The following is a 24,212-nucleotide window of genomic DNA, read 5'->3' as shown; positions in this document are numbered from 1 at the left end:
AATCTTCCTATGTGTTTATTGGCCATTTTTGTTTCATCTATGAAATGCCTACTGATGTCTTTGGTTGTTTTTCTATTGTTTGTCTTTTTCTCTTTATTTATATTTACTAGTTCTTTGTACGATCTGAGTACTGATCCTATTTTGTTTATGTTTGTAGCAAATATCTTCTTCCAATATATGGTTTATATTTTTACTTTATGGTATCTTTTGATGAACAGAAGTTCTTCATTTTGATACTCTCTATTATCATTTTTATTGTTGGAGTCTTACGGAATTTTTTAAAAGTCTCAACTAGACAGGAATAAAAATATTACCTTATATTTGTAAATGTTTCAGGTTTGCTTTACAAATTTAAGTCTTTTATCCATTTGGAATTGATTCCTGTTTATGGAGGGAGGTAGGGATCCAATTTCATTTTTTTCCTGCATAGATAACTACTTGTGTCAGGTCCTATTTATTGAATTCATTTTTCTTTATTGATCTGAAATGCCACCTCTCTTTCATATATGGTATTTCCAAGATATGTAAGGCCTCCTTTTGGTGTTTATCTTGATTCTTGGTTACTTTGTCTTTCAGACAGCACAACATCTCAGTTAATGTAGTTTTCCCACCTCTGTCTCCCTTTTCCTTCTAACGGAAGTTTTTTTTCTATAATCTTTTGTCTTTCATTGTTGCTGAGAAGTCTTCTGTCCATCCGGTCCTGTCTAGTTATTGTTCCTTGCTGTTTTGTTTATTTGTTTGTCCTTTTCCTTCCATTTCACTATAGTATATTCAGGTGCAGGAATCTTTTGGGTTCATCTATTTGTTCTTTTTGGTATATGGTGTGTGCCATGCGTCTGCAAGTGCTCGTCTTCTGTCATTTCTGGAAAATTCTTGGTAACATTTCTGCATATATTGTCTCATTTTTTCCTCATTGGTTCAGTGGTATCTCCACCTGTTACATGGGACGCTGGGGTTAAAAAAAAAAAAAGAAATGCAAATATTGCCTCTTTTATATTCTCTCTTTGCTTTCCTTCTGGAATTCTGGGTGGAAATATATTAGACTTTCCCATTCTGTCTTCCTCGTCTCTTAAATGATTTTTATATTTTCCATTCTCATTGGCTCAGTGTTTTCTGGATAATTTTATCAGCTCTGTCTTTCATCAGTTCAGTAACTGTATCTTTACTCTGTTGTTTAATACTTCCCTTGAGTTTTTTAGTTGAGCAGTTATGCCTTTTGTTTCTGACAGTTCATGTTTGTACTTTTCAAGCGTATCTTGTAATTTCTAATAATCTTTTGTTGCTTGCTCGTTTTTGTGATTCCCAACTTTTATCCCTTTAAAATGTTTACAAGTTGCAATTCTGAATTTTTTATCTGATTTTCTGAAATCCTTGGGGGATCTAAACCTGATATTTGTTGTTTCTGAGACTCTTATACATGGTGATTTATTTTCTGTAGTGTTTGATGATGATTTATTATGAGTTCCTAGCTGGCTGATCTTAATCTGCAGAAAATGTGGATTTCTAAATTGATGACATTTCAACAGCATGTTTGCATTTGTTTCTTACACCACATGGGGAGTGCTACTTTAATCCTGGAGTCTTGGTCCTCTTGCCACTGGCAGTGGTACTATTGGATTTACCCTTGCAGTAGCCACATTTCACTGCCCTGGTTTCTGCTCACTTTTAAGGGTTGAAGGTAGATTTCTTGGAAGTTTCTTTTACTTCCTTTGAGCCCCAAATTGCAACTAAAGTTTTATGTAGGATCTGTTTCTATGGCTAGAGGATATATATACCCTCTAGATATATATCACTAGATACATATACCCTCTAGATATACCTTCTAGATATACACACTAGATGTATATCATTCTTCTTTAAGGCTGTATAATAATTTTTTCATATAGTGTTAATCCTCTAAATCTTCTAAATATTTTATTCATGGCCTGCTTCTTTTTTTTAGCTTAATAGTTGTTTTTTCTTTTAATTTTTTTTCCAGTTTTGCCATGGTCAACATTTGTGGTGCATTCCTTTTTTTAACTCTACATCTTGTTCCCCCCTTAAACCTAAGGTTCAAGGCCCACAGGCAGCTGTGTCTTTTTAGAAGGTCTGCATTTCTTCTTATTTTTGTCCTTCTTCACCGGGCTTCTCTGCATGGCCTGGTATAACCAGCATCTCTTCCTGTACATAGAACTTGCTGATTACCACCCAGTACTTCCTGCCTTGAATCCTCTTCTGTCTTCCCTCTACCACTTCATGTCCATTGCCATCTTGAACAGCTCTCCTATAAAACTGAGCCAATTAAGGCAACAGTTTATTCTGTATACCTTTCAGAGACCGTTTATTTGCATATTTTGCTTGTATACATTATAATTATTTTGTGTAATTTGTATATGTTTTGTCTCTCCAAGCAAATTACAAGTTTTTAGAGGATGCAGATTGCCTCCTGATTTTTTTTAATCCTGTGAGTTTAATACAAGGTTAAGCAATGCTCAGGAGAGTTTGTGGCACACTTAACTAGGAAGACACTGAATGAACCTTTGGAACTCTGGATGGAGTTTGTGCCTTGCCTACCAGCACACTTACCATTTGTGTGCATAACTTAATGCCTTCCTAGAGCATTCTGTTCACTATATATGTGTGGTTGACCAGAAGAACAAATAGAACTTTAAAAGAAATCTCTTGCATATAATTTGGCATTCCTTCTTAGATCAGTTTAATTGGATGTAAGTTGACAAAGTAGAGGATATAAATAAAAGTTTCAGATCTTGAGTAACATAAAGTTAAATATAGTAATTTGTGCAAATATATCCTTCAAATGGAAAACATCAATTTATTTAGCTATTATTATTGTTCATTTCTTTTTCTTTAGAAATTTGGGCTAGAAACTTAAGTGTTATAAAAATGAAAACTTTCCTGTAGTAAGTGCAATATTTCTTTTTGTCTGAAGATTTTAGTTCGAAGAAGCAGCAGCCCTGCTGAATTGGATTTGAAAGATGATTTGCAGCAGACACAAGGAAAATGTAGGGAAAGACAGAAGAGTAAGTTCCAGGAAATGTCTGTTCCTCTGACTATAGAGTTGATATGTTCTATTTTCTTTTTACGTTTTATTATTATTATTATTATTAGAGACACAGTCTCACTCTAGCCCAGGCTGGAGTGCTCTGGCACAATCATGGCTCACTGGAGCCTTAACCTCCCCAGGCTCAGGTGATCCTCCCACCCAAGCTTCCTAAGTAGCTGGGACTACAGGCACATGCCAATGCACTCGGCTAATTTTTCTGTTTTTTTTTTTTTTTTATAGAGATGAGGTTTCGTCATGTTGCCCAGGCTGGTTTCAAACGACTGGGTTCAAGCCATCTTCCCACTTTTTACCTTCTAACTTGAGTAATAGCTTGTCAATTTGAGAGAGATGGTTGTGAAATGGAACCTTCTTATTCCTGGAATCCCAGGATTGACAAAAGGTTCATCCATACATACAATAAAACAGTTCTACTCACCTGTACCTTGAGAGGCCCGTCTTTCTACCCCTGGGCCTTTCTCCAGGAGAGTGGTACATCAGAGGCTGATGGCACGAGTGAGCAGATAGACCAGAGAGAAAAATTATCTTCCCCAGAAAGTTCCCAGAGGCTAGAAGCAAAAAGCATCAGAAGTACATTGAAGTTAATGGGATAAATACTTTGAAATGAAATGAGGTTGGAATCCTGAGACGTATTATCATATACTGTAAAACACAGCCTTAGTACTCCGCTTTCCTGAAGTCAAGTGCCAGAGTAGCATAGTAAACACCGTCTCAAGTTCAGAACAGTTCTTGATGGGTGCAGAGGAGTTCCACCTTCACCCTGCTGGCTTAGAGCCCTTTGGGAGATGAAGTTTGGTACCCACCATTGGTCACCTGGTTACTGAGACAACTTTCAGTTCTTTGTGGGTAAATAGAGGACAGCAGATTAGAAACAGCAAGGGTAAGGGACTATTAGGAGCAGATACAGAGAGCAGCCATAAGGGTGAGCAGACAGACATGTAGCTGCATAAAGTTGTTATGAAGTAGACAGGAGACTTTGAGAAGCAGAACTGTCTAGGTTCATTTTATGTCAGACAAAATAGTTCTATACGTCTTCATAGCCCAGCCTTATTATATTATGACAAATTAGAACTTATTAATGTTTAAAGGGGAGAATTTCTGTTCTAGAAAAATCTGTTGTATTGGGACACTCTATCCCCAAATGACCCTGAATGAATCACCCTAGGTCTACGTCTACCCATCAGGCTTGGAGCATACAGCATCTTTAGACTCTTCTACCCAGTAGAGTAAGCTTGCATTTGTGGTGGATTAGTTATTATCTTCTTCCTCCACCCACCTTCATTTTGTAAGTCCCAGAACACTGTAGGACTTGGTGTAGTTTGGGTATGGGGGCACTGAGTGAAGACACATTGAAGAGTGCCACTTGACCACTTGAATGATACATAGTCGTATTCATAATAGATATTTATCTCCTGTATTTGAAAGATTAATTTTCTTGACCACATGGGCACTTTATGAGCTCCACTCAAGTTCTACAGGTTCTGCCAAAGAACCTGAATGATTCCTGCTGTGTCTGCTGTTTGGTTACTTTCATATGAGTAATTGTGAACATTCTGATTTTCAGCTACTTTTTATCTTAAACTTTGGTTCTTCCGTTGTACCAGGTGAAAGTACCAACAGTGACACAGCTCTGGGCTGTATCAATGAGGCGGAGCTGTCCATGGGCCCATGGCAGACCTGTGAGGAAGACCCAGAGCTGAATACTCCCACAGATGTTGTGGCTGATGCGGATGCTCGTCATTGGTTACAACTGAGTCCCACTGATGCTTCGAATTTAACAGGTGAATTGCATTTTGGAAAAGAGGCAGTAGTGCAAACAGCTAGGAGATCAGTTGTGAATCCTTGGAGTCCTGTATACAGAGGGTTCTGAAACAGTTGTAGGAGGAAGTGTGCCATGCTCCTGACCACTGTCCACCGTAGGAGGAAGTGGTGGTATTCGTGTTAAGCCTTTATCCCTAAGTGAATTGTTCTACTCTAGAAAGAAGAGTGATTTTTCCAACTCATATATGTTGTAAATCCAGGATAAGTCAAGGAGTTTAGATAGCTTATTGATTAATTTTTTAAAATTTTTAAATAAAATATTTGGTACATAAAATGTAAGTTGTAACATATACAGTATGTAAGTTACAAGGGACAGTAATGAAGTGAACACGAGTGAATCTGCTACCCAGCTTAAAAACTAGCATGGCACCCAAGCCAGTGAGGTCTCCTAGAGGTGTTTCTCAAGTCCCTCCCCTTCTCCCATTATTTTGGGACCCTAGCCCAAATTTGTTTTTATAATAATTTCCTTGATTTCTTTATAGTGTTACCATGCGTGTCAAGCAATATATCATTAGGTTTTGTTTCTAAACTTTAAAAATAATGACTTCATACTCTGTATTTTTTGCAACTTTTTAAATCTCAGATTGTTTGACTTCAGAGCCAAACTTTCTGGGTCGGCTTCCAGGCACTTCTGAGGAATTGCTGGGTGACCTTGAGCTAGTTATTTAATCTCTGTCCTTCTATTTCTTTGTCTTTAAATTTGGGATAATAACCCCTACTTTATAAAGGTTGTTGGAAGAATAAATGAGTGAACATCTAAGTCAGGTGCACAAAATAGTATGTGTGGAGCAGTCTGCAGTTTTAGCTACACACACACACACACAGTGTGACACTGGGTAAGTGAACCTCAAAGGCTAAGTTCCCTTACCTGTATGACCAGTCTGATGAGAACAGGGAGACCATGGAGGAGCTGGGTTTGGTTTTGCTTTGTTTGATGGAGTGTTAGGAGAGACTCGTGCTCTGAGGAATCAGTGCGGGAAAGGCTGACCAGAGCCAAGACTTTTCTAGCTGCACGTTCATGTTCACACATAGATACCATGTATGAAAACAACCACCACAAAGTAACATGTTAAGTAAAGAGAGTTATTAAAATTCCAAAATATATTTTTAAATGATTAACATAAAGGCTAAAATTTTACCTTAAATGGATTTTTTTCAAACCAAGCAAACTAGTTTTCACTGTGTTGTAAAATTTAACCAACATCTCTGATATTTGGGAAATTCTTGATAGAATATCATTAAAACTTCATAAAAGTAACATACAAAGGTGGTATTCAATAAAATTCTTTATAGACTAATAATGACTAATAATACTATTCATTGATACGAGATTTAACATTTACAAAGAATTTTGAGGCATTCTCTTTGATTCTGTATGGGAAGCAGGCCAAGCTTATCATGTCTGTTTTAGAGATGGGGAAATTGAGACCCAGGGAAATTGTTATCAAGCTGGAGTGTGAGTTCCAGGGATGAAACTGACTTTCAAAGTGTTTTGACTCAACATGCAGTGCTGTGTCTACTCCTTTACACTGTGTTCCTGTTAAAATTAAAATTATTGTAAACCCCTTTTACCTACTTGAGAATCCTTACAGATTATCCAAGAGAAACTCATCATCGTGATACCATAGGAGGCAAAACTGAAGCTTCAGTAGGTTGAATTTACTTAAACATGGACTAGTTTTAATTATTTTTATTGAAAGGGAAGAAAATTAGGTGATTACTTCTTTTGTCTGTTCTTTGGAAAGATTAGTTTTGATCCCATTTCAGGTTATGTATTGGACAGCTCAATTTAATAAACCTCTGTGAGGTAATGTTATATGATGTACTCCATGTTGTGATTAACTCCTCCAAATACTTAGTTCTTCTTTGAAATACTAATATAGAGAATCAGTACATGCAGTTCAATAGTTCACCTTGTCATCTGTGAAAAGGACAAACTGTAATGTGAGAAGGTTTAAGGATTATCACAATTCTGAATTTAACTTTCTGTTCTTAAGAGAACAATTTCTTCATAAATGTTCAAACTAAAACTCATATGAGCCTGATTTTTAGGACATTTTGAGAAACAATTTGAGTATATCTTTGTTTCTTGTTGAATAATCCTATCAGTTATCAAATGCTTAGAATAATAAACTGCCTCCAAAATCTTAAATTGCTTCATCACTGGCAAACTAACAGTTTACTTTTATATTTGCTTTCTCACTTAAATTATGTTTCCTGAAAATAACAGCTAAATTTACTGTGCATTGTCTTAAAGTTTACCTGGGATTTGTTTTAATCATATGTGGTAAGACATACAGATATGGAGGTGATTGTCATGGAGGAAGAATTTTCTACTCACAGATCCTGGAAACAGGGGTCATGCAGGGAAGTCAGGAGGCAGAAGGAACAAAATGGGGCAACAGCCTTTAGTGTCATTTCTATGAAAATAGCAAGGCAAGGCAGGGTATGCAGATTTAGGATTGCTAGTATGAATGACTTCAGTGGGCTCTGGAGCATACGGACTATTTCTACTTGCCTGGTACCCACCCAGTCCTCGGATGACAGGGCAGAGGATATTGACCTAGTATGTGAGAACTAGAGAAAGGAGGTAGTTGGAGGGTCTGAATTTTGAATTGGTAGGTTTGAATATGAAAGACCTGCTGCCTGGTGAATAGACTTCTATCTCTAGGAATTAGCTAACCCTGGAAGTGGCAGTGCTTCCCTGATCAGTGAGGCCCTAATGCCAGAGCATTGAGAAAACAGAAAATAAGAAAATATAGTTAATACATACATACATTTAGTTCTGTTGAAATAGTCAGGGGAGGGGGACATTTATGAGTCTACAGCTAAGAATCAGTATTGTCATTTACCTCATCCCTTGTTTAACAAATAAGCTTATAGTCTAAAATACTGATTTAGATGCTATGAGAAATAAAAAGATGAATAGGTCATAAGCTACTATAGTTTTTAAGTGCTTACAAAAAGGACAGAAGACACAACATTTATCCTAATAGTCACAGATAATGTGATAAATTCTATGAAATTTACTTAAAGTTGTAATCATAGAGATAGACAAATAGATGGATGGAACAGAAGATAAAATACAGAACTGAGTGCACACAGACATGGAATCATGATATATGATATATGTGGCTTGTCAGAGCTGACAAGGAAACAATGTATTGTTCAACAAATTTCTGTGGGACAGGTACTTAGCCATATGGAAAAAAATGAAATAGAATTCCTACCTCATACTATGTCCAAAGTCAGTTTCAGAGGGATAAAATATATAAATGTGAAAAGGAAAATTGAAAAACTTGGAAGAAAACATCTTTTTGAAAAGGGTCTATGATTTTTTTTTTTTTTTAAAAAAAGCTAACCATAAGAAAAGTGTCAGTAATTCAACCTCAGCAAAATGAAAACTCTATTACCAGATAAACTTTTAAGAATTCTGTGGTTTAGCAGAACCACAAAGGAAAAAAACCAACTTTGTTGCTCTTTCCTTTCCATGTTCTTGTTAGCTCAGTGATAAGTTTTAAGGTAAGGTTTGGTGAGAAATGTTATCCAGCATCTTGGTTTAGTTGGGAGATTCCAAGGTCTTTCTCTACTGGAATGCAGACTCCAGGAAGGGGAGGCCTGTTATCTGCTGTCTGCACAGCTGATTCTTGCTTCCAGGAATAGTGCAGGACAGGAGAGAAGCATTCAATAAATACTTGAATCAGTGAACAAATACACTTTAAGCTGCAAGCTGCTGTTTTATATAGCTGAAAAGAGCAATTAAATTTTAATTTTTTAGAAATAATATATAAGACAATTTCAAAATCTCTTTTATTTAGTGTGTTTATCACAGTCTTGCATCCAAACATTACAGAAATCTTTTTACCACTCCTGCTTTTAGTTATAGCTGTGAAAATGAATTACATCTCCTGTTACCTGCCACTAAAATTGTTTTTCCAAGAATGCTTTGTCAGCATTCTCTGTCATCACCTATATTTTTGGCATTTTCACCAGACTTTGATGTGTTTAGAAGTCATGAAATATTAGAAAGAAAAATAATAATGATAGCTACTGGGGCATTGGTAGCTCACCTTCTAAAATCTTTGCAGTGAACAGTGGACATCCTTGCAAAGGAGAGGAAGAAGGAGAGGAGAGCCAGGCTGCACTGGTGGGAATGGGATGCCACCTTGCTGCTTCTCCACTTGATCATTGACATCCAGGCCAGGCCTGAATTTTCTGGTGCTAGAATTAAGTTGTTTCACTCAGGCCTTTGAGTTTGTTTTTTGTGTTTAGATTTCAAATCAAAAGGAAAATTTGTTTTCAGAGACTGAGGCTACGTTTCTTTAACACTGTGCCAAGCTTATATAAAATCGTAGCCATATAAAATCACCATTCGGCCATAAATGCTTATTTTGCCTATTACCGAGACTTATTTCGTGGCTGAAATCCTTTCTATATTTGCAGAGTTCTACACTTTTAGATCTCTTTGTAAAAATTATTTATGTGTTTGGAGAAAGATGATATGATTATGATTGTAAGAGTTTTCACTTTAATAAAAAAATTTTAAGTTGTAGCATTAAGTAGTAATAAAACAAAAAGATAGTAGGCTAGCATACTAGGTTGCTAATGAAAATAAAATAAACTAAATATTGGATATTTTTAGGGTGAACATGAAATTTTCTGAAGTCTCCCAAATCCCCATTTTTAATTAAGTGCTCCTTCACTGAGGAACCCTCTACATGTAAAATGTCAGCATCTGTTCTCTCACTTATGCTACCAGCAGAATAATTTTGGGCAAAACATTTCAACTCATTAACATTTTTGTTCATAGTAATACTGAGGAAAGTCATACAGGCATCTCAGAAACTCCTAAAGAAGTCAGCATACTTTGATAATTTTATGGAGGATGTTGCCTAGGATTTTATCATCGAAGCATGAGTTTTTCTGAGTGTAAAGCAGTATTTAAGCAGATTTGCTATGTGGGATTCTTTCATAAGTAAGGGCATATTCGTTGGCAGGTTGCAAAGAGGTGCAGGTGATGATGTACTTAGAGTGGTTACTCAAGCAAGTGGTTACTCAAGCAAAGCTCCAGTGTGATTGGGATGCTGGGGGCCAATCTCTGTTTTGGATAGCTACATTTTTGGAGTGAAGGTTAGTGATGAAACAAAGCTGCAAATTATCTAATCCCCTTACTTTTTTTTCTCCTCAAGGGATTGAAAATGCCATGACATACTTTATGAGAAAAATAAATGCCATATTATGCTGCTTGTTGACTTGGGGGCTCATGTTGCTTCATAAGCATTTATTGATGCTTCAGCATACCTTCTCAGACTAACAGATTCCTGATATTGTATTTACTTTACAGAATTAGGATGATGAGTCTCTCTTCCGAGGTTTTATAAAAGTCAGAGAACCCAGAAGGCCCATAATTAGGCTTTTTGCACCCTGCCTTTCAGGCACAGTGTGTAGGAATTCCAGTTTGGAATATATCTGCACATTTTAATGTGTCTCCTGAGTTGAGTATATGATACCCTTGTGGGAACTACAGATATGTTTTCCTCTAAGAAGGAACAGTGCCTCTGTGTTTGGGAAGGCCTTTCCATGACACCATGTGCCATCGTTATTACATCTTTTGTTTTCGTGTCTTGGGATCTTTCCATCGCTAATTTAATAAACATAGCTTATTATAGTGAGCAGCCGTTTTTGGACCTGCCCTGGCTCCTTTTCAGATTCATTTTTTTCTTGCCTGTTGTTGTCCTTGTCATTCCTCTACTTGAATTCCTCAGATTCAGAGATTGTGCTTCGGTTTCTTTGATTAGGCCTTAAAAATGCCAACAACATATACACTCAAGATGACACTCAGTGGGGGCTGATAATTGCCTAGAAATCAGCCTGGCTTTATTTGTATGGGGTGAAGAAGAGAACTTTGGGAATAATTATCTTAATAAATTAACAATGTGTTATGTTCAAAAATTAGGAGAATAACAGAATAACATAGATGTTAATAAAAAGGAACCAATAAAGCTGAGAGCATACATGCGTGTACTAGAAAGCAAATAAACAATAGAAGACAACTAAAAATTGTTCTTTAAAAACAATAATAAAATAGACAAACAGGCAAGATTGATCAAGAAAAAAATGTTGGAGGTGAAAAGGGAACAACTACAAAACCAATATAAATTTTAAAAATAATACAGTATGCTATTCAAATAGATCTATAAAAATAAAGGATAATTTCTAGCTTTACTAAACCTTCATGTAAAAGAGAAACTATCTTTTTCGTCCCATTCAATAGAAAGAGAAAGAAACTCACTTCTGTTATCTACCTTGTGTTACCTTGGTAACACACCGGACAAGGTCAGTATGAAAAAAACATAATTAGAGACCATCTCACTTATAAACATATAAGCAAAAAATTCAAAATAAGGCATTAACAAATGAGATTGAAGAATATTGGAAAAATATCATACATCAGGGCTAAGAGAAGTTCATTCCAGGAATGCAAAAGAAAAGCCTATGAGAAAGATATCCAATAGATCCCAACTGAGGAACAGTCTATAAAGCAGTACTCCTTAAAACCATGAAGGTTATCAAATACAAAGAAAGTTTTAAGAAAACTCACAGTTGAAAGGAGGCTGTGGAGACATGACAGCTATTTGTTATGTGATATCCTGGATGAGATCCTGGAACAGAAAAAAGAATTACATAAAAACTAAGGAAATCTCAATGAAGTGTAGACTTTATAATCATCTTTTAGTATTGGTTTGTTGTAATAAATATTCCATTTGAATATAAGATGTTAATAGTGGAGAAATTAGATATGGAGTATATGGGAACTCTGTAGTATTGTCACAATTTTTTATAAATCCAAAATTGTCTTAAAAAATAAATTTTATTTGGCCGGGCACGGTGGCTCAAGCCTGTATTCCCAGCACTTTGGGAGGCCGAGACGGGCGGATCACGAGGTCAGGAGATCGAGACCATCCTGGCTAACACGGTGAAACCCCATCTCTACTAAAAAAATACAAAAAACTGGCCGGGCGTAGTGGCGGGCGCCTGTAGTCCCAGCTACTCAGGAGGCTGAGGCGGGAGAATGGCGTAAACCCGGGATGCGGAGCTTGCAGTGAGCTGAGATCCGGCCACTGCACTCCAGCCTGGGTGACAGAGCGAGACTCCGTCTCAAAAAATAAAAAAATAAAAAATAAAAAAATAAAAAAATAAATTTTATTTTAAAAAAACTAATTCAGGGAAAAATTACCAAATATAAAGTAAATGCATTAAAGCCAACAAAAATTATAAAATAAGTGGCTTTTAAAAATAAGCAAGAGGAATGCGTAACAAAGACATTACAAATTGTAATAATGCATATTATTAAAGACAGTAGAGTGAACAAACACAAATAACCCCACTTATTCTCCAAACCCTACCTAAGCCACATTGAAAGGATTTATATTAAATAAGACATAAATCCACAAGGGCAAAGATGGCAGGAGAAAGACAGTAGCAACCAACTTCTTGAAGTTACAGAACAGGTGGCCTGTGGTAAATGAATTGGCAGACCTGAGAATATTAAATCCTGTGTCAGTAGTAGGGAAAGCCAAGAAACAACCTGACTTAAATTAATGCGGGTTCTCTGAAAGGGTTAGAAAATTTCCCATACCAGGTAGCTACAGAAGTAGGAAGTGATGATGGGGCTGAAAACAGAAAGACTGTAAGTCTGTTTAAGAATTAGTTAGAGCTCTGTTGCCATGGGCCACTGCTTTTTCACCCTAGAAGATGGTACAAGTAAATTTGCGGGGGTGGGGGTTGTGGCTTGGAGTCATCAACACGTCTGAGTGCAGAGATGCTGTCTTGAAAACAGAGGGTTTAAAGGAGAGTTTACATACTCTTTGAGCAGGAGAGAGTCTTTCGAATTCCAGGAAAAAAAAAAAAAAACTCAACATACATATATCTGAGGTTCTTCAGGAACGCAGTGAAACTGACCGAAGACCATGCCTGCTTATGGACTCTGCTTCTATTCGGTCCTGAGCATGTAGAGCTGTCAAATATGTTGGTGGAGAAATGAGTTTAAACTTGAGGAAAGAAATCCAGGCCAGAAGTGGGCATGTAGAGCTGTGAGTATATGGAGGGCATTGAAATATGTATGGCAGTAAGTCTGTATGAGATTAAGAAGGGCATTAGTATACATAGAGAAGACAACAGCTCCAGGGCCCTTCAGTGTCCGCAGTCCATGAGATGAAGAAGCACCAGCAAAAGAAGAAGACCAGGTGAGAGTCATACCTGGGGGTCAAATGGTTGAAGCGTTTCAGAAAGCAGACATGATTACCTGAATCAAATGCTACTGAGGACTGGACATTGAGCACTGCATTAAACAACATGGAAGTCTTTGGTGGCCTACTCAAGTACCATGCCAGTGGAGAAAAGGGAGAGAACACATGGGGGCTGAGGCTATGACATGTGAGAACAGAGACTGAACTTTGTGCAGAGGCTGCAGGTTGGAGATGTGGAAACCAGAATTTAAAAACTGAGCTGCGGGAGATTAGAGGAATGTGCTTGGCCATGGAAGCAAATAGATACAGAATTGTGGAAAAAGGGCCTGAGGAAGAAGCGTTAAATGCTGCAAGGAAGTCAAAAGGATGAAGAGTGAGAAAATACAATGTGCAGTTAAAATGCTTGCCTCTGTTGATTATTACATACATACTATGAAATACAATTTTTTTGTTATAATACATCATTCTTTAACTGGTGCCTATGTGTCTTTGGCTGCTTTTCCATTTACTCTAAAAATGTAAAGGCTTATGATTTTAGGAAGCTGGAGACTTATTCAAATCAGTCTCCCCTAGCCTTTACTCATCCTAAAGCAACAGGTATCCAAAGAACAAAATTCTGTAACTTAATCCATAAAATTAGATATACATGTAAATCATTAAATTCTTCTTTATTTGTTTCAATGCACAAAGTTTCATATTTCATAATTAAATATATATTACAAAGACATTCTATGCCTTGAACTTGTTAGCATACTCCCATCTCACAGCCTTTGCTCTAGCTTTTCTCCCTAACTGGCTCTTCCCCACATAGCTGCACAGCCCATTTGCACATCATCTTCAAGTTCGAGTCACATGTTACTGCATGCTTAAAATCTTTAGTCACTGGAGAACTGCAAACAAAAACCTCAATGAGATAACTGCTCCATGCCTATAAGAATGGTTAAAATTTTAAAAACTGACAGCATCAAGTTCTAGCAAGGATGTAGAGCAAGTGGAACTCTCATACTTTGCTCGCAGGAGTGCAAACCGTAACAGCACTTTGGACAACAGTTTGACAGTTTCTTTATTCAGTTTAATGTTTATTAAGCATACGCTTATGATTGGACCCAGGAATCTGACTCCTAGATATTTACTGAAGAGAAATGTAAACATATGTTAACACAGAAGCTTGTACATGAATGTTTATGGCAACTGTATTCATAATTGCCAAAAACAGGAACCAATCTAAATATCTACAGGTGAATGGATAAACTGTGACACATCTATGAAATAGAATATTAATAGCAATAAGAAGAAACAACTGATACCCATAGCTGTATAGATGAATCTCAAATGCATTTTGCTGAGTGAAAGAAACCAGACAGAAAGGCTACAAACTGTAGGATTTCATTCATGTGACATTCTGGAAAAGGCAAAACTATAGGAACAGAAAACAAAGCAGTGGTTGCAAGAGGCTGAGAATAGAGGAAGGGGACCAATTATGAAGAGGCATTTTTTGGAGTGATGAGATCTTCCATATCTCAATTATGGTGGCAGTTTATGGCAACAGTTACATGAATGTACACATTCCTTAAAACTCCTTAAACCTGAAAGGGAGATTTCCTGTATGCACATCTTACCCCCATGAACCTGACCTAAGAACAACAACTACCTCAAATGTTACTCTGGCATTGAGGCTTCCCTGGCCACCCATTTCCATGGCACTGTTTCTCACCTATCCTGCTCAAGGTTCTCCCTCTTCCTCTCCCCTGGTTTATAAAACCCATCACAGGGTCTCCAGGAACTGTTATGTCATGTCTTAGCTTTTTGCTCTTTTAGTTTGAAGAATGAAAATCATTTGACCGTTCTTCATTGATCCTGCTTTTCTCTTGTTTTAAATTCTCAGCTGTTTCACATTTTTTGCCTTAATTATTTTACTTTGAATACATTAATTTTTAAGAATAGGTAATTTGTGTTAAAGAAAAAAGATATGATGAAATCAAGATTGTTTACAAGGTTAACAGATACGTTTTTCTGCATAGATAGCAGTGAGTGCCTCGCAGATGACTGTAGTATAATCGCCGGGGGGAGCCTCACTGGTTGGCACCCAGACTCTGCTGCTGTGTTGTGGCGAAGGGTCTTGGGGATCCTTGGAGATGTGAATAACATCCAGTCACCCAAGATCCATGCCAGAGTTTTCTGCTATCTCTATGAACTCTGGTACAAACTAGCAAAGGTAAGTCCTGCTATATTACTTTTTATTCTAATCCAGGAAAATGGTCGTATCATTTAATGTAAAAACTGTGTTGCAGTTAATTACTGAACATATTCTGAAACACAAATGGTACATTTAGACAAAGTACATTTGATTATGGAAGAGTAATCATATATAACATGAATATTTTATAAATGCAAAAGTTGTTTCATTTAGTGCAAAAGTAGAATATCGCTATAGGATATTAAATACAGGATGTTAAGTAGTTCTAGTTACTCTCTTTATAAAAGTAATACTGGTTTTATTGTATAAAATTTGAAAAATGTAGAAAAATACAAAGAAGAAAATTAACATCACTATTCATAGAAATAGCCAATATTAATATATAGTCTTCTTTCTTTTTATGAAAGTAGAATCTTAGAGTACATACAATATATTTTTTTTTTTTCTGAGATGGAGTCTTGCTGTGTCGCCTAGGCTGGAGTGCAGTGGCGCCATCTTGACTAACTGCAACCCTCTGCCTCCCAGGTTCAAGCAATTCTCCTGCCTCAGCCTCCCGAGTAGTATATACAATTTTTATTCTGATTTTTGTTTGGGTTCTGACATTCACATGTTGTTAAATTTTTTTTTCAAAAACATGGTTCATGTTTGTTCACTATAACTCATTAAAACGTTACTTATCATTTGGAATTCAGTACCTCCCCAGCCATTAACGTTCAAGGAAAAGCAATGCCTTTGTTTTGTATTTAAATCTAAAACCACATACAGTGAGCCAAACATACAATTCAAAAGGATAATCTCACAACAAAAGAGAAACTTGTAAATATTACAGGTTTTCACTTAACTTATAGAAATTTAAGTGAAAGCAGCTATTTGGTCATGGAAAATAACGTTGAAATACTGTTAGGATAAACGTAATGTTACCTACCCTAAAATTCTCCTCTTTGTGAATTAGATACGGGATAATCTAGCAATAAGCCTGGATAACCAGTCTTCTCCATCTCCTCCAGTTTTGATCCCACCTCTCAGAATGTTTGCATCATGGCTATTTAAGGCAAGTGGATGTGTGTTTATTCCTTTATTGCAATTTCCTCTTCCTTTCTGAAATTGAGTTTGAAAAATGTAATTGCCCAAGACTGCATGTTTTGAAGACAGGCTGGGTCTTACTAAAGTCACTGCATCCCACATGTCCATAAACAACTCTTAAGGAAAACTGAGAAGTAAATGAAATGTTGAAATGCTCTGCACCTGGGCTTGATTTAATCTGGAAACATCATCTCCTTGACAGGCGGCGACACTGCCAAATGAATATAAGGAAGGCAAACTGCAAGCCTACAGGCTGATCTGTGCCATGATGACCAGACGCCAGGACGTTCTGCCAAACTCAGATTTCCTGGTGCATTTTTATCTTGTGATGCACCTGGGATTAACCAGCGAGGATCAGGTATTCTGCGACTCCTTTATTGTGATTGCCCATTAATTGGAAATAGCATAGCATTCTTTAAAGGCATTAGTAAGATTTATGAAAATACATCAGAAGTGTTGAATTTCTCAGTAGCTTCAACTCTTTTACACACAGCAAGCACAGTAGTCTTTCAAAAATGTAAATCAGGTTTCACATCCCTGCTTCTTCTCCCCACTGACTTTGCAATTGCATCGTGCCAACCGAATTTTAATTTTATTCTTTGGCCTCTATGATCTAACCTCTGCCTGTGTTGTCAACCTCAAAATACTATTATAACCACTTTTTGTTTGAGTTCTGCATTAAATATGGTTTGAAGAAAGTGGTACTGATCATTTAAAAATGTTTGAAAATTGTTGTTTTAGTAGTTAGGATGTTTTTGTGAAAGACTTTACCTGTAAGGTAGAAGACGAGTCCAGACATTTCTTGATAAGGAGTTATTTTAATTTCTCCCAGTGCAATTTAAGTTTGGTTCAAGTTCAAACAGAAAGGCCCAAGGAGCCACTAGCTACCTCTCCCTCCTTGTAGGCCTTGGGTTTGGGGGAGAGGATGTGGCCAGACCCTGACCTTCCTCCCCTGGGAAGACTTCTCCTAGTTGAAGGAGATTATGGATAGGGACACATGGACTCTTGACTTGATTTGGGATATCAAGCAGGCAAATGATGTGGTTGATTTATGCTTCACAGAGATTCTAGACTGCATTTGGAAGATGGATTTGAAAATGTGATAGTGATAGTGTGTGATAGTAGGATAGAATCAGAGATTGGCCTGTAAATGGAGAATTGTTAGGAAGTGTTTAATACAGATTTTAAAAAATGATAAGAACTAAGCTGGTAGCATTGGGGATGGAAAGAAAGGAATAGAAAAGATTCAAGAAATTTTAAGGCATTTCATTTTATTACTAGGTTTTCTTAACCAATTAGAGGTATAGGGAGTGTTTGAGAATTTACCCTTTAAATTGTAAATGCTTATTAATGAACTTGAATAATTTATTAACTATCAAGTAGCTGTCCTTTCTGCATTTTTTGTATTCTTTGAAGGTATGATGCAGACACACAGACCTTTTGATACCTCTAGGGTACACGTAAGAAGTTCTCCTGATAAGCAAACTTTTTTTTTTTTTTTGAGACGGAGTCTCACTCTGTTGCCCAGGCTGGAGTGCAGTGGCGTGATCTCCGCTCACTGCAAGCTCGCCGCCTCTCAGGTTAACACCATTCTGCCTCAGCCTCGCTAGAAGCTGGGACTACAGGTGCCTGCCACCACGCCCAGCTAATTTTTTTGTATTTTCAGTAGAGACGGGGTTTCACTGTGTTCGCCAGGATGGTCTCGATTTCCTGACCTCGTGATCCGCCCGCCCGATCCGCCCACCTCGGCCTCCCAAAGTGCTGGGATTACAGGCGTGAGCCACCACGCCCTGCCAATAAGCAAACTTTTTTTGTTGCTTTAAAATGTACTTGAATTTAAAGAGTTTGCAGTATGTATTTTACAATTTTGAACTTTAAAAATCATTGAACTCTTATATGAAATAATAACCATAACCGTTGTGATTTTAGCGGTGTATAGAGGACATCCATGTAGCAGGCTGGCTTAGACCCATAATCTCCTTTATTTCCTAGATAAATATAGAAATAGGGACATAGAGTGGAATTGTTTGTACTCTCTGCTCAAATATTTTACAGCCGTCTTTGCAAGTGGAAGCATCTTTTACAGAATGATGCAACTCAGGGTATGTGGAGAATTATGGGGTATAGAAAAGAGAATTAACTCTCAGATAATAGTGAACTCCTTCAGTGAAAGAAGCAAAAGAGGAAGGTTTACTTAACAATGCTCTACTTTTAAGAAGCCTTTTGCTAATATTTTGCAGAAAAAAAACATTTACTTGGAAATAATCATTAACTATAGATCCTTCTCATTTTATAAAAACAAGTAAGTTAGCAGTAAACAATGTTCCTTAGAATGAGTTTTTTAGAAAGTCACATAAATAGGTGAGTTTAGAATTATCTTTCTGTTTTAAGATGTGTTGATGTGGAAATGAAATAGTAAAATGAGATGAAATAAGAGTATGTTATATAGCATTTGAGAACCTGAAAAAAAATTATTTTACAAATCATTTTCAAGAAATATGATTTTGTAGTACAGACAAAATAATTTCCAAATTTTGTGCTTAAAATTGTTTTTACATCGTAATGCATATTATGTTTTTAATTAAGTTAAAGTTCAATATCTTTTATAGTTCATAGTAGAATACATAAATCTTAAAGGATGGTCCAATGCTAACAGTAATCCCAACATTCAGACTTCTGAGACAAAATGAGGATATCATAAATCTCTATTTAAAATCAGCCTATTGTTTAGGCTATTAGAAGCTTGAATTTTTATGTGAGTTTAATAGAGTTGACTGTTTTCTTTAACCTTAACAATTATTGTTATATATTTTAGAAGCCCTGACTGTCTGCAAAACAGAATTACTCTAAGTAAACTTTATTCCTTTGCCAAAAGAAAGTTACGCAGAAGACCTAATGAAAGAAACTTTTTTCATTTAAGTTAAGAAATGTCTCTGGTAATTAGTTTAACTTTTGATCCACATGTCTAAATAGATCATAGTGGTTGTTCCAGAACTTATGTAATTCTAGAAACACATGTTATATTCATTATAAAAAGAAAGCATTTGCTGTAGAGAATACAGTTAAATTCAGTTTTTTAATTAACTGTGTACCTGTGACTGGTACCATCTCAGGGCTTCTATTTTGTGAGAATTCTCAAAGGGCCACACTTTTATATATCCTAGCACTAAAAGGATTTATTTATGCAGAGAGAACCTTATGAAAGATGTCCTGTGTTTTTAAATAAATAATCATAAATAATAAAATTGAACATTATCAGTTTTGTCTCACAAATAAAATCCAAGGTGGGTTTCTTCCTTTTGCCTCTGGGTGGCACACTTGTCTGCACGATACAGCTTTGTGGTTCATGGGCCTTTGAACATTATGCTGTGTATGGCATGGTTGTTTTATGAAGTTCTTTCTTAAATCTGAAGGTATCAAAATTATGTCAGTAGTGACCAATAAAGTGTTGAATTAAATAAGTTATAAGATGCCAAAAATATGTTCAAACATAATGATGTTCGTAGTAATTGAAGACATTTTTTAGTTTAAAAAACAATTTGTAAAGTAGATATCTCACAAGTTGTGTTCTCTGGCAATCCTGGAAAGTTATAGTTTCATCTAATATGATAGAAAATTTATTATGTAAACAGACTTGGCCATTTGTATCTTAAAAAATAATAATACATATATCAAACAACCAGAAAAAATGTAGTGCATTCCAAAACAACTGTTTTTAGTATTTTTAACCAGTTTTAATTATCCTAATAACTTATGTAATACTAACACAATGCATTTATCAAGTAGTATTTCCCACGGTCCGTATGTAACATGGGTTTGTGGTTGATTGCTGCGATCGAAAACATGGTTTGAAATGGCTTTATTTTTTCCTTGACAGTGAATTTTTAAAAAATTGATTTTACCAGTTTACAAAATAATTAAGATTATAAACAGTTCCGGAATAACTATAAATTATCAAGAAAATTTGGCGTGACTTTCAAGGCTACCCAGCCTGCCTGTGAAGGAGTCTCCCGGTGCGCTTCCGTCTGCTCAGCTGCTTTGTGTCTGGTGGGCTGGTGGTAGTACTTAGGGGTATTTATTTCTTCAGCACTCACAATGCTGGACTGTGTGCTGGGGACTGCATGATATTGTACCATTGAATCTTCTCTGCAATTCAATTCAATAAATACCATGGTCTATTTTATTTTATTTTATTTTTTTAGAGATGGGATATCACTCCATTGCCCAGGCTGGAGCGCAGTGGCACAATCATAGCTCACTGGGCTCAAGCAGTCCTCCCATCTTGGCCTCCCGAAATGCTGGGATTACAGGTGTGAGCCATAGCGCCCAGCCCCTGAGGCTCATTTTATAAATAATGAAGCTTCAAAAAAGTATCAAAAACTTTTGCCCAGTGCCACAGGCTAAGAGGCTGTTAGAATTCACATACAGGCTTGGCTTATTCCACCAGGAATGGTTTTTTTTTATTGATTCACAGCTAGCGTGTTGGTGCAACAGTCCTTGATGTTGTTTCTCCCTTCTGTTTTATTTTGCCTAGGCTCTGCCCTTGGTCCCACTCCACTTCAGAATCCTCCTTGTTAAAGTACCCCGCCCCAACCTGGAAAGGCCTTTCCACAGTTGCCTTCTTAGTTCTTCATTGTCCTTCAGTGTCTCTTCTAAAGCTGTTTCTCGTTCTTTGTTTTTCCTAACACTTAAGCAGCTTTTTCACCTCAGAATTCCCCAAAATAGTTTGACATGAAAGGACTTATGATTTGGATTTATTAAAAACAGTTTCTGTTAATTTCATGATTATTTAAAACAGATGGAAAGATTAATATGTGTGAAATGGAAAAGGACAGTTGAGGAAAGGAATTTTATTTTCATGTTTGTAAGAACACGTATCAGAGACTGGAAAGTTTCCTTTGCTTATTTGTGAACTATTTTTTAACAATGACTTACAGATTTAATATCTTAATGTATTATCTGTTATACATCAAAGTTAAATTCTCTTTTAAATGTAAAGCCTACACTAATGTAAAATTATTGTTGCAAATTTGCATATAGACATTTTGGGAAATGTGAGTCTTTGTCATTTTCATCTATAATATTGTATTTTATAATGCACCAAAAAAGCATGAGGCCTCTCTCCAATGCAGAAGTGTTTGTTGTTCTGCCCTGAGGTAGCATATTTGGATCGTAACAGCATAAAGTTAAGATCTAGGGTGATAGTGTGATAAAATGTCTTCGTTAACAGCGTGGGCCTCAAGTCAGCTTGTCTAATTTCCAGTCTTGGCTTTGTTACTTATTAGCGAAATCATTTGGGTTTGCTCTGCCTTGGCTCCCTTATCTATAGAATGAGGATGATAATGGTGCCTACCTTAGAGGGTTGTTTGAAGACTTGAAAGAGGTAAAACATGTAATGCATTCAGTCTGGATCATGGATATGATCCCTCAGTAAGCATGAGCTCTTGTAATAATATTAAGGGTGAGGGGAAGAACAGCAACTTCATCATTTGTTTCTGATATCTTAAAGTGTTGATTTTTTTTTTCTTTCCCCATACATTTTCTCACTTTGAACATAATGATTTGACTGAAAACATAACTAGGCATTGTGGAATTTTACAATGTGTGGAGAAATAACCACTCCCTGTGCTGTAGACAGACATACCGATTGATACATTTGTTTTACCCATGTATGCTTATGATCCAGAAATGCTTCTTTTGTGTCCATGGCCATCAGCTCACTTTCCCCTCACTTTTCACACACCCAGTGAGCCTTCTGTACAAGGAAAGCTAGAAAGCTGAACACTGCATGTCCCAGACTCCTTGCAGCTGGGTTGGCATTGACCCAGGTTCTGTCCAGCAGAGATACCAGCCAACATGGCACTTGAAAGTGGATATGGGGAGTGGTGGGCAGCAGCACAGGGGGAGCTGGATCCTCCTGTCATGGAGGTTCTGCTCTGGCACCAGCATCACTGGTGAGATTAGCAGACAGTGGGCTCTGCTGGAACAGCCTTGTGGTGTGGCTGGGTGTTTCTGCTTACCAACTTTTTCCTGACTGTGGAGACTTGTGATTGGTTCCCTGGCACTTCTAGACGTTCTATAAGCCATCTGACACCCTCATAGAAATCTCTTTCTTCTTAATCTCAAAACAGTGGATTCTCTTGTCTGCAGGTAAGACCCTGGCTCAGCCAGTAACAGCTCTGAAAAGTGCTGTGCTGGGCACTGGCAATACATGATCAGCACTGGTTCATATTTCAGTTGCTGAATGCACTTGAGCATTAATTTAATTTTTGTATTTTTAAAATTTTAGCCACATTTTGTAGGCAATAATATTTAGCTTGTAGGAACATTTTGCTTTCATTTAACTCTACATTTTTATGAACCTTTTGTCACATCAGTGTTAAAAAAAACCATAATTTTAAACATCTTATATAGAGCAGTATTGTATCACAGAAGTCAAAGTAGTTCATGATTTTCTTAACGGATGTTACAACCCCCTCTCATGAGGTACATGATGGAATAATATAATAATAAACAGTCGTTTGTAAAAAGATCCCATGAGACCCCTCAGTGAGCATTAAGACTCAGCAGTGAGCTTTGAAAGCAAGGTACGGGGTGATACTTGTAAATTGGCCATACCTGACTCTTTTAATAACCTCAGACAGCCTGTATCATGCAGTCATATGTAATAATTGCATCACCTTTTCTCAGACAAAGAATTGTTCTTTGCTGAAAATTTAGTCTTATAACTATAGAACCATATATATGTTAGATAAACATAAATTTCAAAGTATATTTAAGGTGAAACATAAGTGAGTATTCACTTCCAGAAAGGGTAAAGAATTAAGATGGCAATGGGGGCCTTGTTTATCTCACATCCCTGGAAATAATTTTAATATATGTCTCTCAAGTGCTCATTCTGTAAAACAAGTGATTTTACCAAGGTTTTAATTTATAGGATTTTAACTCAACACTAGCAGATAAAGTACTTATTTGTGAATTTAAAGATCTAACTGATGTTCCGAGGATGAAATAATAACCTTGATGTGTATCAGTAGAGGAACTTTAGACCTTTTGAAGGCTAACTTTGTTAAAGCTTCATTTAAAAACAGCTTAAAAAAAAAAACACAAAAACTATAGGCTTATACAATGAGTAAAAATAGGACTAATGTGGCGCCTTATTCCTAAGGATTTTAAGAATTGGAAAATGTACTTCCAAGAATTCAGGAGATAAGATGGCTTCAGAATATATCGACTTTTTCAACAATAACATATGACTCTCATGGATGGCAGGCCTGATACTGGGAACTACAATACCTTAGAGCTAGACTTAGCTTTGTCACTCACTGGACATGGGGCCCTCACCTATCCACAAGTAGTCAAGTGAATGAGTTGGGCTGTAGAGCCTCTCAGACCCTTTCCTAATCATTAAGCATTCTTAGATCCTCTGATTTATTTTTAGGCATTTTATTATTAGGGTCACATCACTCCTTCCTAAATGTGGCACAAAGTTCAATGATCTTTTTGTGTTGAATATTTTTTCCTGCCGTGGTAAAAACCTAGTCAGGTTATGAGAGTGTGAGATGCATAAAGTATCTGTAATATCCATCAGCTTGTGCAAAAAACCAAATAAGTAGTGATATACATGTTATGAAAATTGGACTGTTGAATATCCTTTTAGCTAAGTTGATTTGAAAGCAGCTGACAGAGGAGAGGGGATTTAGCAGGACTTTCAAGGATGGATAGTGTTGAGATAGTAGGACAAGAAGCATGATGGAGTTTCACATCAAAGATACAGAACTTTTCAGGCTGTGTTCAGGAA

The 24,212-nt window shown here is 36.7% G+C and overlaps 1 protein-coding gene across 1 annotated transcript in view; it reads left to right on the top strand.

The window, feature by feature from the left end:
• The window catches only part of RALGAPA2 (Ral GTPase activating protein catalytic alpha subunit 2), a 321,348-nt gene that overhangs the window by 123,200 nt on the left and 173,936 nt on the right, over positions 1–24,212 (top strand). The window contains exons 19-23 of the mRNA XM_025399680.1: positions 2,930–3,020; positions 4,666–4,842; positions 15,153–15,346; positions 16,281–16,379; positions 16,614–16,769. Of these exons, the coding sequence (XP_025255465.1) occupies positions 2,930–3,020; positions 4,666–4,842; positions 15,153–15,346; positions 16,281–16,379; positions 16,614–16,769 (717 nt within the window). The remainder of the gene's footprint in view (positions 1–2,929; positions 3,021–4,665; positions 4,843–15,152; positions 15,347–16,280; positions 16,380–16,613; positions 16,770–24,212) is intronic.

This window comes from Theropithecus gelada, chromosome 10, assembly GCF_003255815.1.
Source record: "Theropithecus gelada isolate Dixy chromosome 10, Tgel_1.0, whole genome shotgun sequence".
In the NCBI taxonomy this organism is placed as follows: Eukaryota; Metazoa; Chordata; class Mammalia; order Primates; family Cercopithecidae; genus Theropithecus; species Theropithecus gelada.
This window is presented reverse-complemented; position numbering and strand designations above follow the sequence as displayed.